The 14,508-nt window shown below is 48.5% G+C and overlaps 1 protein-coding gene across 3 annotated transcripts; it reads right to left on the bottom strand.

Moving 5' to 3' along the window:
• Positions 1-251: 251 nt before the first annotated feature.
• DTYMK (deoxythymidylate kinase) lies at positions 252-9,684 on the bottom strand. Of its 3 annotated transcripts, none has more exons than XM_008138735.3 (5): positions 9,479-9,684; positions 8,478-8,586; positions 4,190-4,280; positions 3,047-3,244; positions 252-699 (listed from the first exon to the last, which is right to left on the bottom strand). In XM_008138735.3, exons 1-5 carry the CDS (start codon positions 9,606-9,608, stop codon positions 589-591), a joined length of 639 nt encoding a protein of 212 aa, XP_008136957.2. In that variant the 5' UTR covers positions 9,609-9,684; the 3' UTR covers positions 252-588. The 3 variants fall into 3 exon arrangements, with proteins under 3 accessions (XP_008136957.2, XP_054579235.1, XP_054579236.1); XM_054723260.1 differs by having other exon boundaries at positions 9,539-9,683; XM_054723261.1 differs by lacking the exons at positions 8,478-8,586; positions 9,479-9,684 and adding an exon at positions 4,905-5,095.
• Positions 9,685-14,508: the final 4,824 nt, after the last annotated feature.

Here is a 14,508-nt window from a genome sequence, read left to right as displayed (position 1 = left end):
TTCAATCCCCAGTAGGGGGCATGTAGGAGGTAGCCACTCAATGATTCCCTCTCCCTTCTCTGAAATAAAAAAAAAATTTTTTTTAAAAAGTACCAGCTGTATTCAGATGAAATGGGACATCACACCTCAAGACACAGCCAGCGAGACCATGCGAGGCCAGACCAGTGGGGGTGGTCCAGAGAAGCCCTACTGGGCCAGCATAGGGCCCGTCCACTCAGAAGGACTCTAAGGAGAGGAGGCCTTTGACAACATACTTTCAAAGTAATTTTTATTCGTGCCTGTAAGAAATTCAGGTTTCAAACTGATTGCCATATCAATTATCTTGAACCTGCTTGGATATGGTTATCGTTAAGTTTCAGTAAAAAGTGCAATAATTTATCAAATCCTCAGGGTGAGAGAGGGCAGAGGAAGGCCGAGCGACATACCATGAAGTTCCTGTGCCCAGGCCTTTCGAGGCCCATCGTAGCTCCGCTTGTCGTCGGCTTGTACACAGCCCCCCATGTTGTGCAATGTGAACACTCCACACATCAAGCCTTTCACAAGGCTCCCGCCTGACAGGACCCAGGGAAGGGGATAATCCCTCCACGTTTACATCCACAGCTTCCCCAGCGGCCTCGGCGCGGCGGTCTGGATGATATCCTCAGAGAGTGCACAGATCTCCTTGTGGACGTCTTCAATGCTTTTGGAAGCATCAATCATCTATTGCCATGGGGTGTCAGGAGAAAAAGGATGGTTAATGCTCTTCACCGTTCTTGGTGAGCATGTGGATTTCAGACAGGGCTGGGTCGGCTTTGCTTGTGTCCTTGGGACGAAGCTGACGCACATACCTGCTGCATCCCAGATGCAGAAGAAACACCCCATCCCCCTGATCGTCTTCCTCCTCCCTGTTACTCCCCCAGGCATGTGTCCATGAGGTAACTACACATCAGCTCTCCTCAGGTCTGGCTGAGGAGGCAGAGAGAGGGCAATGCCTGTGCTAGGCTACATTCCCACATCATCGGCCACAAAATTCACTCATTAAATGCTGTGTCCTCACATGGAAAGCATGAGGACCTTTGGAGCCAAGGGAGCCAGCCCACGAGAAACTGGTCTCCACCGGGATGGGGGAGACGGGGAACTCAAGTCCCTCTCCTACCATCGATCTAAGTCTAGGCCAAGAACAGCCAATTCTGGAAAAGCTCCTGGGGGGTGCAGACACACTCAGAAAAATCCAATCATGAGGTCAGACTAGGCAGAAATGAGAATGACTCCCTCCAGATCCCTGAGACCCCACACAAGTACACCCTGAAGGTCACCTCGCCAGCCACTGCTCCAGCCGTACAGCTCTTATACAGAACCTTCCCAGACAGCAATACTGGATGGTGTGAGGGGTGTTAGCCACCAATTTATTTTCAAATGGTCCTGGGGAAGTTTTTGTACTAGCAACTTTTCTGGAAGTATCTTATTGCTTAAAAACTTTGAAAAAGAATGCTAAAAAAAAAAAAAAAAGACAAAAAACTTTCAGATAAACAAAAGCTGAGTAGTCTATGCTAGGAGACCTGCCCTACAAGAAAAGGAAGTTCTTAAGGCTGAGGGAAACAAAACACAAAAACGTGGAAGGAGAGATGAACCTAAGTGTGGGCCAGTAGGAAATACAAGTTTGCTGTTTGTTTCCTGATTCATATTCCTAGCACTCTACATTCTTGGCTCGATCCTTGCAGATGTTGAAATGTGTTATAAATTAGAATCATTGAAATCATGTGGAACTGACTCCAGGGTTCAGTGTGAGACACTCTACCAGTACAAGTGAAAGCCATGTGAGGCTCTATGTTGCTACTCCCTCATAGGGAGGAAGGGCTCGTGGTCACCCCAGACAGGCCATGTGGCTCCGCATTGACCTGAGCACACCCCAGCAGCAGGCTCAGCTCCTAGGAGGGAGGTGGGGAAGCACACACCAAGTGACAGGGTCAACAGCTTAACCTTTCGGAGCTCATGGACGCAGCGTGTGACCGGCAGAGGACCTGGTCAACAGAGGATAAAAGCGGCTCGCTCAAGCCTGGGGTGGCACCTGCAGAACCGCCTGACCCCTAGAGCCCAGGCATTCAGATGTGCCTGAGAGACGGCAGTGGTGGGATCTGCTTTGGCAGGACAGTAGCTCATCTACAGGGAAGGAGGAGTGAGACTGATGCCTGGGACTGAGGCCAGGGCACCGATGACGGCGCAGAGATGAAGGAGAACCCCAGCACAGGGAGATGGCTGAGCGGGCCAGGGGGGTGGTGTCGGAGATCAAGCACCCCAGGCCAGGCCAGCAGAGCCAGGAGCCGTCTCCTGCCCAGGAGCTAGTGAGGAGACAGGTACGCCCCCCACAAGTGGTGCAGGAACACCCAGGAGCTGGAACTGTGCAGGACAAGGGGCGTGAGGGAGGCAGTCTCTGACCCTAGCAGCTAAAACGGGGTGTGGACTGAGGGCTGACCCCAAAATGAACAAAATCTGACTTCTGATGCAAGGACCTAAGCACAAACTGCAAGCTAAAGTATTACTCTTCCAGCCCTGACCGGTGTGGCTCAGTGGATAGAGCATTGGCCTGCGGACTGAAGGGTCCCAGGTTCGATTCCGGTCAAGGGCATGTACCTTGGTTGTGGGCACATCCCCAGTAGGGGGCGTGGAGGCAGCTGATTGATGTTTCTCTCTCGTGGATGTTTCTAACTCTCTAACCCTCTCCCTTCTTCTCTGTAAAAAAAAAAAAAAATCAATAAAGTATATTAAAAAAAAACAAAGTATTACTCTTCCAATAAGCAGGAAGGTGACCTGAGGAGTAACTCAGGGATTTTATGTTCTGGATGACAAGGTCACATGGCTAATGCTCAGCAGAGGACAGGAACCTGCTGAGCAATCAGCTCTGGAAAGGACCCACCAAGGAGGATTGCTGCTGTGGGGCTGGTGCCTGTCAAACTGTCCACCAACCCACCTACAAGACACCCAACTTCCACACTTTGAGAAGCTGGCACTGGGACCCTGAGGATGCCCACACTCCTGGGTGCAGCTCTGGCACCAGGGTGACTCTCACCTTCCAGTTTAAGGTCCTGTCCTCCATGAGCTGGTAGTAGCATTGCAGTGCCCGCTCCTGGAAGGCCCCATCCTCGTAGCGTTCTCGGCCGAACCCGCCCCGCTGCACAGCCTCTGCCAACTTCAGATGAAGAAACACGACCAGGTCTGGTTTGGGAAGGCCCACGTCTGGTTGCTTGCACCAATGCAGGGAGAAGTTCTGCAGCAAAGAAACCAATGATCAGATAAAGAAGCTGAATGGGGTCTAATGTGTTGTTTTAAAATCCATAAAAAATAAAAAAATAAATGATAAATAAATAAATAAATAAATAAATAAATAAAATCCATAAAAAAGGAAGGGAAATGAGCTACCATTTCTTGAGACAGCAAGAAGTGAGGATCCCAGTAGTAACTTGATTTTTTAGATCGTGAATGTTTTACTGTTTCCCATGGCACCTCCTTCTGGTTTAATTTTGTGAGCACATTCAAAGTGGACAGAGCTCTGGCCAGTGTGGCCCAGTTGGTTGGGCATGGCCCCTTGCACAGAAATGTTGTAGGTTCAATTCCCAGTCAGGTCACATACCTGGGTGGTTGGCTCAATACCAGGTAGTGGGTGTGTAGGAGGCAGCCAGCCAATGGTCTGCTCTCACATCAATGTTTCACTTTCTCTTCCCTCTTCCTTCCTCTAAAAATCAATAAAATATCCTCTGGTGAAGATATTTTTAAAAAGCTATTTGGGGGATGCACACTGAAACATTTATGAAGCAAATGATGATGTGTCTGGTGGGTCACAGTACTGGGTGATCTATCATTTTCTCTGCTGGTACATATTTGAAACTTTCTAAATAAAAAGCAGGAAAAAAGGGGCAGTACAGTCACTGCCATTCTTCCTGGGACAGGAGGTCAGGAAAATATAAACAAAGCACCAGATGCTCTCACCTTCTGGTCTGGACACAAGGCTGGGATGGAAAGCCCTGCTGACGGACCACCTCTGGATATGTGTGATATGAAAACAAGCTGCAGCTACCCCAGTGTTTGCCCTTCCCTTAGATAAGACCAGATTCCAGCGGATGGACATAAGGACCACAGAACTTGCTGTGTGATGTCATGGCCTTGCTCCGGACAGTCACACTAGTGGTGTCCCACCGGGCTGGGCAGCACTCACCTCCTTGGCATTGGTAAAGGCAACACCAGAAAACGCGTATCTGTCCACGATGAGGGTGATGCCCTGGCTCAACTTCTCCTTAATCAATGGCCTAAAAAAATAGAAAATGCTTCTGAGCCATGGACCCAGCTCCACATCCCCAGAACCGTCATGTTACAATCATCCTGATGACAATTCAGTAATTCAGTAACCTGGCAGGGATTGCAGGCCAGTGATTTGTGACCTTATTCTTATTTTAAAATTAAAAAAAAAAAAAAAAAGAGCTCTGGATCTCCTCCTAGATGCCACACAGGCACTCCCAGCAAAGCCCAATGTGAAACACAAGTCCCCTAATGAACCACAGACATCACTGACAAAGACAGTAGGGAAGCCTGTGGGCAAGAGAGTGGAGCAGTGGACTCAGCCAGGAGATGATGCTGAGAACATTCTCACAGGTGACAGTAGCTTAGGAACATGTGCAAAGACAAAGGTCTGACATCAGCAAGAAGCGTCGCTTGCACTTGGGGGAACAAAAGGATTTTTGCCACCTGTGACCCAGAGAAGCCCACAGAAGAGTAGGGATGGGGGATCACACTTGCAACAGCGAGATGCAGTTCTCATCACAGCTTCATCTGTGACCGCAAGCCATTAAAAAACTACGTAACCTGCAAACAGGAAGTATGGCACATGCACAACAGAGAAGATGCAACTGTATAAAGAATGAGAAAGTCCTAACCGGTTTGGCTCAGTGGATGGAGGGTCGCCTGTGGCCTGAAGGGTCCCTGGTTTGATTCCAGTCAAGAGCACATGCCGGGTTGCGGGCTTGATCCCCCAGTAGGGGGCGTGCAGGAGGCAGCCTATCAATGATTCTCTCATCATTGATGTTTCTCTCTCCCTCTCCTTTCCTCTCTGAAATCAATAAAAATATTAAAAAAAAAAAAATGAGAAAGACGTCCATAAGAAGATATAAACCAGTCTCCTAATGTGTCACTAATAAAGCAAAGTACAAACAAGTACATATGGCTGACTCTTTTCAATAGGGTATATCACACACACACACACACACACACACACACACACACACACAAAAAAAAGGTTATCAGGACGATACATACCTATTTGCTTATTTTATAAATAAATACATAAGGAGGGGACACTATTCCCCACAGTGGAGGACAGGTGTTGGACAGATGGGAAATGGGTAGGGCAGTGACATATTTTGTATGGTTTTAACATTTAGAACCATATATTTTTTAATTCAAAAATGAAAATTAAATCAACAAAGATGAAAGAAATCCTAAAATTGTATAGTTGAATGAACCTAACTATATCCCACATGAATACACAGGGAAAACCTGCCCCAGAGACTTAACACAGCACACTGTGCCCATGTGCTAAGGACAGAGCTGCCCACCACCTTGACCACTACAAGGCTCTTACAGAGGTGTGGACTGCAGGCGGGCAGCTCCCCTAATGAACCACTCTCAGTGATGTCTGTGGTTCAGTAGGGAACTTGTTTTACTATGAACTTAAGTTCATCAAAGATATAAACAAGAAAACTGTGGGGGAGCCCTGTGATTCTGGACCGCAACAGGTGTTAGCATGAACTGAGTTTCAGTGTAGATATGTACAGTCAGAGATACATTCTAGGACCCCAGGGGATGCCTGAAACCACAGATAGTACCAAACCCTATATATACACTGTTTTTTCACACACACACACACACACACAATAAAGTTGAATTTATAAATTGGGCAATTTCATAAGTAGACTTGTTCCTACTGTAGCTTTACCTCAGCATGTTTTCTTTCCTTGAGTGAAAAACTTTCACCTTTCACTTAAAGAGCCCTTATTTCTTTGGCAAATGCAAATTGCCAGCATAACTACTCCCCTCCCCCCCCCCCCCCCCCCCCCCCCCCCCCGCAGCATAACTACTTTTGAGCTTTGGGGCCATCAGTAAGTAAAATAAGCCGAAACCGGTTTAGCTCGGTGGATAGAGCGTCGGTCTGCGGACTGAAGGGTCCCAGGTTTGATTCCGGTCAAGGGCATGTACATTGGTTGCGGGCACATCCCCGGTAGGGGGTGTGCAGGAGGCGGCTGGTCGATGTTTCTCTCTCATCGATGTTTCTAGCTCTCTGTTTCTACCTCTCTCTCCCTTCCTCTCTGTAAAAAATCAATGGAATATATTTAAAAAAAAAAATCATAGGTGACGGTTGGTGAAAGGCTTATGGGAATTCTTGGTACTAGTCTTACAACCTTTCCAGCTGACTGAACTTATTTCATAATAAGTTTAAAAACAGGCAGAGTAGTAAATTACTATGAGAAGTAAGAGAAATCACTTATTTCTAGGGATACTTTCCTACATGGAGATATTTAAGTCGTAGAGGATAGGAAGGTTTTGGTAAAAGGAAATAGGGCGGGATCTGAAGGGTGTTACCCCCATTGTTTTGAAGTATTTTTTTTAATATTTTATTGATTTTTTTACAGAGAGGAAGGGAGAGATAGTCAGAAACATTGATGTGAGAGAAACATCGATCAGCTGCCTCCTGCACAGATGTGCCCGCAACCAAGGTACATGCCCTTGACCGGAATCGAACCCGGGACCCTTCAGTCCGCAGGCCGACGCTCTAGCCACTGAGCCAAACCGGCTTCGGCTGTTTTGAAGTATTTGCAGGGACCACCATCTACCCAGTTCAGATGAAGCAAAACTAAGGGTGAAAGATTAAATGGCTGGAGGAAATAATTTTCCGCACAAAGTGCTTCAAGTACAAGGATGAATTCAAAACAGCTGAGGCTTACCGAGCACTTGCTCCCACCCTGCCTGGCCGACTTCAGGTGACTGTCACACCAGACCTACAAGGGGCACTGTTGTGCCAATGATGCAGCCGTGGTTTTGGGCTGAGCAAGACCAAAGTCACACAGATGGTGGGCAATGGTACCATTTGTGAACTCAGCACCTGACCTATCACCCAAGGCCTTCCAAGTCTTAGGAAAGCTAATCTAACAGTAGTGGCTGGAATGATCTGTAAAGGGAACTGTGTGTTGTGGCAGAACAGAGGGACAACCGACAGGAGGTCTTTTCCACAACAGGGACAAGACTACCATTTAGGAAATAGCATTATTTCTCACTTTGAATTGGGCCTACATTACTTTTCTACAAAGCCACAAAAATAAAACAAAATATAATCAGAACAAATATATCCATAAATTGCAGATGTGAGATTATAAAAATGGTGTTGGTGTCTTAAGAGTGGTATTACAGTGGGGAAGGCCTTTGGTGATAGGAAAGAGTGAGAAGAGAGGCCTCCTTCAGATATCAAAGGTCTGTAAGGCAGTTAGAAAGCAGCCTCATAGTAGGTTCCCATTTATTTATAATGAAACAACTCCAATGTGTTATCTACATACGTGTAAATGGAAACAAGAGCCTCTGAAAGCACACACCATATAGTTAAATGTTGAGAGGACTGAGATGTAAAACAAAAAGGGGTTGGGAGAGGATGAGATACCAACCTAAACTGTGAACCTCAGTTAAACAAAGATATAATCAAGAAAACTGCCAAAACCGGTTTGGCTCAGTGGATAGAGCGTTGGGTCTGCGGACTGAAAGGTCCCAGGTTCGATTCCAGTCAAGGGCATGTACATTGGTTGCGGGCACATCCCCGGTGGGGGGTGTGCAGGAGGCAGCTGGTCGATGTTTCTAGCTCTCTATCCCTCTCCCTTCCTCTCTGTAAAAAATCAATAAAATATATTTGGAAAAAAAAAAAGAAAGAAAACTGTGGGGGACCCTAACTGGTTTGGCTCAGTGGATAGAGGGTTGGCCTGCGGACTGAAGGGTCCCAGGTTCAATTCCAGTCAAGGGCATGAACCTTGGTTTCGGGCACATCTCCAGTAGGGGGTGTGCAGGAGGCAGCTGATTGATGTTTCTCTCTCATTGATGTTTCTAACTCTCTATCCCTTTCCCTTCTTCTCTGTAAAAAATCAATAAAAATAGATTTTAAAAAATAAAACTGTGGGGGAGCAGGAAGGGACAGGAGTATTGGACAATTTAGTATTTTCTGATAACCCTTTCTGTAAACCTAAAGCTACCTAAAGGAAATTAGTTAATTAACTACAAAGAGGTGGTGGGCAGGAGGCAGGAAAAGCATTAATCAGTGCTCTTTGGGAGTACACAGCGATTAAATCTGGTCACAGGACTGGTGACTAAAAGAACCTTGTAAAGGTACAGCCTCCAGCATCACTGTCCACCGCCATCCTGAATCTCAAGAGGGAGAAAAGCACTGAGGGAGAGATGGAGGGCAATGGTATTACACTTGTTCCCAGCGGTTTGCAGAGAAAAGTAGGTGCACCGAGTGATCCTCCACCTCACTCTTCTTTTCCAAGTAAGAACTCAGAAGTCTGCCAATTTCAGTTGATCTTTCTAAAAAGAGAGAGAGAAACACACAAAAGTGAGGCTTTCCATCTACATTAGGATAGTTTGAACTAAACTTCTGGTCCTAAACCGGCAGTCGGACATCCCCCGGGGGGGTCCCAGATTGGAGAGGGTGCAAGCTGGGCTGAGGGACACCCCTCCACCCCCAGTGCACAAATTTTGTACACGGAGCCTCTAGTGATAGTATATTTTTTAAAAAATAAACAGAAATCTGAGACATGGATTATAAAACAGCACCAGCAAGGGGGGAGGGGTTCGGAGGTGGGGGTAGGGGAGTAACGGGGGAAAATGGGAGATATCTGTAATACTATCAACAATAAAAAATAAAACAAGCAAAAACAAAACACCCCTAGCAAACTTTTGGGGATGACAGAAACAGTTTTGATTGTGAAGACAGTTTCACGGGTGTATAATTATGTCGAAGCTCATCAACCACACACTTCCCACATATGCACGTTACTGTACATCAATTACAGATCAATACAGCTGTGCAAAAAAAAAAAAAAAGGCACGGATGCATCAATACTGACGGACAGGACACAGAGACCACAGGAATAACAAGTGAGAAAGCCAATAATGGCCACAGACGGCAACCACAGAGCTCCAGGTAAACCATCTCTGCACAGGTCAATTAAAGTAAGGTCGGCATGAGGCTCGGTTTCTTCATTCCCAGACACCTTTGGATGAGACCACAGCCAACCCGCCCTCAGTAACAACTCGGCAGATTCGGGGGAGATCCGGGCGGGGCGAGCACATTCGGTCCCCGGTTCTGCGTTCCCCCTGCTCCCAGCAGTGCTCCTGCCCCCGGGCTCCCGCCGCCCGACTTTTCCCGCCCGCAGCCCCCCACCGCCTGCCAGGCCCGCCCGAGCGCTCGACCCACCCGGGAAGCGTAGCAGCTCGGCGCGATGGCCGGCGGCGCATAGCGCGGCCACCAGCTTACGGCTCTGCGTGCTCTTCCCGGCGCGGTCCACGCCTTCCAGCACGATGAGCGCCCCGCGCAGTCCCGCCATAGCTGCGTCCCCGCCGCCCTCCCGGGCTCCAAAATACCGCGCCGTCGCGCGGAGCTCCCATTGGCTGGCGTCAGCGGCGCGTGCTAGGATTGGCTGCTATTTTCCATCGTTGGTCGGATTGGCTAGAGCTGACAAGGGGGGCGGAGCGAGAACGGCTGTTCGCACCGCTTCTTCCGGCGGAGTCCCCGCCTATAGGCCGGAAGCGGGACTTAGTGCTCGGTGGCGCCAGGAAACTAGGCTGCGGCGCGTGGGCTGGAGGCTCGGGCCCGGGCGGGCTAGAGGCGAGTCCGCGTCGAGCTGCGGCCGAAGGGCGGCGCGGGCCGCAGGCAGGTCTCGCGAGCAGGCCGTGTATTGTAACGCCCGCCGGTCACGCCCGCTCCGTCGGTGTCCAGCAGCGCTGGGAGTCGCTGTCTGCACAGAGCCCACGCGACAGCCTAGTGAAACACGGGCCTGCCAAGCTCCGAGACTTCCACTTGCAAAGACTACGTGTGCACACTCACAGGAGAAAGGAAAGAAGGGCGGTCGTTTCGTCTGTGACCTGTGGCCACCGACCAGGAGCGGTGACTGTCGTTGGGAGGCGACACGTCTGGTCTGAGCATCTAGGGAGCGGCATCTAGAGAGCGTTCAGTAATGTTTGCTGCTCTTGTCTCAGGGACCTCGGGCTGCGGCGGCATCTTCCAGGTGACACTGCGCACTTGGGGGTGCCGCCTTCCTCTCCTAACAAGCGCACTTGGCACTGGCCCTCTGACCTGTCTAAACCTTATCACCCCGAAAGCCGGTCCCCGATACCATCACATTGTGGGGACCCGAGTACTCAGACCGGAGCAAGCCAGGAATTAGGTTTTCTAGAATGTCTGTGTCGTGCTGGCTTAGGTTGCCCTTAGAGGCCCTGGTACAAACTTTGGAGGCCACTGTTTTGGGGAGGTGGATGCAGCAGAACTGTAGATGTGAAATTCTAGTGAGCTGTTGAGAACCACCTGCCTCGCTGCTGCAGACCAAGAAGAGGTCCGTGAGTCACCGCCTTTAGGGTTGAGAATGGCCGTGGCTTCCAGTCCGCCGGTTCAGCGCCTGGGCTGAAGACCTTGGGGCCATTTCCAACCTTTCCTCCCCTCCACCCTACCCCCCACCCCCTTCTTCTGGTGGTTGCGGAAGCCCAATGATAGTATTACCCAAGATACGTACAGTGAGTTTTGGAAGGGTGATAGATTATATTGTTTCCAATTATTTGCTTCCTTCCTTGATGTTGAGCTTGGCCACGTGACTTCCAAACACTGCTGTACAGTAATCACAGCTGACAGCACACGTTCAGGCAGAAGCTTTGAAAGCAGTTTGGTTCACCCATCCCCCAAGTGAGAGCAGCTTGGGTGCAATTAGGGCGGCTGCTTTTTCACTCTGAATTCTGGAGTAAGACATATGGCCACAGCCAAGCTACAGCCACTGCAGCTGATAGGTAGCTCCAGTAAGAAAAACTGAGTTAAGTCACTGAGACTTTGGGGTTCTTTGTTACTGTAGCAGGACCCAATGAAAGCTCATGACAGAATGACTGTTGCTTAATACCGCTTTACATAGGTAAGCAATATCCTGTTGTCTCATTGATGTCTTCTAAAATGTCCATCTCCTGCCCTAGCAGGTTTGGCTCAGTGGATAGAGCTTCGGCCTGTGGACCAAAGGGTCCCAGGTTAGATTCAGGTCAAGGGCACGCACCTCGATTACAGGCTCCTCCCCCACCCAGGCCCTGAGGCAACCAATCCATGTGTTTCTCTCACATCGATATTTCTGTCTTTCTCTTTCCCTCTCTCCCACTCTCTCTCTCTAAAAATAAAAAAAATAAAAATAAATAAATGGAAAAATATCCTCGGGTGAGGATTAACAAAAAATAAATAAAATACCCCTTAAAAAAAATAAAATGTCCATCTCCTTGCCTTCAAAAGGAGGAAGGGATTCGAGTAGTGTAGTACAGAAGAGGACCCTCCCGGCATTGGATAAGTCTCAGTGCTGGAGGCAGTTAGACATGACAGAACAAGGAAGATGGGCCAGGTGTAGGCATCAGGGGGGAAAGCCCCAGGTGCCTAACAATGGACAATCAATTGTAGAGTGGGACCTTGCCCTCAGGGTGACTTTTCCTCCCCTAGCACATCACTGGTCAAGAGGTTTGGACCCCCTGACCTTTCCTCCCTAGAGATAACATCTAGGCCTCAAATTGTATTTCAGCTCCAGGCCCAGATAAGCAATAAAACCAGCCACACATGGAATAAAGACCCCCTGCCCTGGTGCCAACCTATCAGTGGAGACCACAACCCTGAAAGGATGCACCTGGAAAACTGAATATTAAGATCCTTCCCTGGGACCTCCCCTAAAATCTCCACCCTTAAAACCCCAGGTATGCCGAAACCGGTTTGGCTCAGTGGATAGAGCGTCGGTCTGCGGACTGAAGGGTCCCGGGTTCGATTCCGGTTAAGGGCATGTACATTGGTTGCGGGCACATCCCCGGTGGGGGGTTGTGCAGGAGGCAGCTGGTCGATGTATCTCTCTCATCGATGTTTCTAGCTCTCTATCCCTCTCCCTTTCTCTCTGTGAAAAATCAATAAAATATATTAAAAACAAAAACCCAGGTACATTATCATTCCTCACTTCCAAGCTCCATGGGCCCTTCCTTCACCTCCATAACTTGTTTCCTAAGCCCCTTTCTTCTAGGACTTACTTTGTCCACCTCTGTAATTTACCCAATAAAGGTTCTCTTACAGTTTGGGTCTTGCTCTGAATCCTTTCCTAGCCAGAACCCAAGTACCAAGGTTGCTGAACCCAGGTTTGGTCTGATCCCACTGGTCAGACACCTGGTGCTATTCCCACTGCATACAACACCAGGACAGCCTTGTACCACATCTGTAGGACCAGCTCACCAGGCAGATGGGAACCTTTGTGAATACACAGCTGTCCTGGTCACCCATGAAAATAGAGGGGACCTGGCTGATGGGGCCTTGCATACTGAGTAAGGATGGGGTGCCCTTTTTATTGCAGAAATGGCTAAGCCAGCACAAGTAGTTTGTTAATAAGCTACAACAAGTGAAGGAGCACAACATGAGAAGTGGCATGTGCTCATTCAACTTTGCTTCCACTTCTTCCAACATGTCATGCCTTTTTAAAAAAAATTGTGTGTGTGTGTGTGTGTGTGTGTCATGCCTTTAAAAAAAATATATATATATATATTTGTTGATTTCAGAAAGGGAGAGGGCGAGATAGAAACACCAATGATGAGAGAGAATCTCCCAGCACACCCCCCACTGGGGATTAAGCCTGAAACCCTGGCATGTGCCCTGACCAGGAATTGAACCAGGACCTCCTGGTTCATAGGTGAACACTCAACCACTGAACCACACCGGCCGGGCTATCATGCCTCTCTTTTATCAGGATGCCTTTAACTGCGCAGACCAGAATATTAGCCTGACTGTGGTATTCAATTATCTCAAATAACACAAAACCTAGATGAGACAGCCAAGAACTCCTGCTGCTCAGTGATGTCAAATGTTGTCAAAAGATGTCAGCACCTTAGCAGTTCTCTTAGCTTTTCCTTCCTGGTCACTGTGACTGCTGTACCTCCAGGCCTCAGGTCCTCACCTCGTAGCCCTGACAGGGGCATACACAAGCCTTTGCACCTGGACATGCACTCTTCTTCGTGCCCTGCTGCCCTGACCTGATGTAGCACAGTCTGCCTGGAGCAGTGCAAGTAGGAAGGACCTCTTCACCCTACCTTCTGATAGGCAGGTGGGCACAAGGGTGTCCACTCTGTGGAGGACATGATGGGATGCTGTGTGTTTTTTTATTTTATTTTATTGATTTTTTACAGAGAGGAAGGGAGGAGGATAGAGAGTGGGAAACATCGATGAGAGGGAAATGATGAGAGAGAAACATCAATCAGCCGCCTCCTGCACACCCCCGGCCAGGAATGTGCCCACAACCAAGGTCCATGCCCTTGACCGGAACCGAACCTGGGATCCTTCAGTCCGCAGGCCGATGCTCTATCCACTGAGCCAAACCGGTTAGGGCAGGGATGCTGTGTTTGAATGTTTTTGGAGACAGGTGAAACAAAATTGGTCCTAAGTTGCTGAAACTGGCAGGTGCCTGGGATTCATTAGGTTTTCTCTACTTTTGTATTTGAGATTTTCCATTAAAAAAAATAAATAAAAGGACTCAAACCCTTGTACTGTTCTGTTGCTCAGTGTGCTAACCTTCCATCTCACAGGAGCTATCAGACATCCACCAAAGTCTCTCTCTTAGCTAGGCTCATAACAAACACCACAGATGGGCAGCTTAGACAGCAGATCTATTTTCTCACAGTTCTGGAGGCTGGAAGTCCAAGATCAAGGCAGCAGGAGGGTTGATGTTGGTCAGAGTTCTCCCTTTGGGTTGCAAATGACTGTGTCCTCACCTGACTTTCTACTGTAAGGTGTTGGGGAGAGAGAGCTCTGGTGTCTTCCTTTTAATTCTCCAACTACAGTCACATTAAGGGTTTAGGATTCAGCCTAAGAATAATTTGGGGGGAGTGGGGATATTCAGTCCATAGCACTCACCTACTTCCAGAAGAATAGATTGTGCTGGGCACACCACTGCCCTACCAGAATCCATTTCCCAGCCTTCATTGCAGTTAGATGTGTCTAGGTGTCTAAGTTACCACCAATGAAATGTGAGAAGTGGCATGTGCTCCTTCAAATAGCAAACTAAACACTGTCCCTATTCCCTGCCCTGCCCTCCTTGCAACCCAGCCTTGACCATGAAGACAATGACGAGGCCCTTTAGGAGCAGACACCACTTGGAAGGAATCTGGGTTTCTGTGACCCCATAGGCATGGCCATCTGCCCCTGGACAATTACATAAGAAATAAAACTTTTTTCTAAGCCACTGG

This window comes from Eptesicus fuscus, chromosome 11 (assembly GCF_027574615.1).
Source record: "Eptesicus fuscus isolate TK198812 chromosome 11, DD_ASM_mEF_20220401, whole genome shotgun sequence".
NCBI lineage: Eukaryota > Metazoa > Chordata > Mammalia > Chiroptera > Vespertilionidae > Eptesicus > Eptesicus fuscus.
Note: the sequence above shows the minus strand (reverse complement) of the source record. Positions and strands in the feature narration are given on the sequence as shown.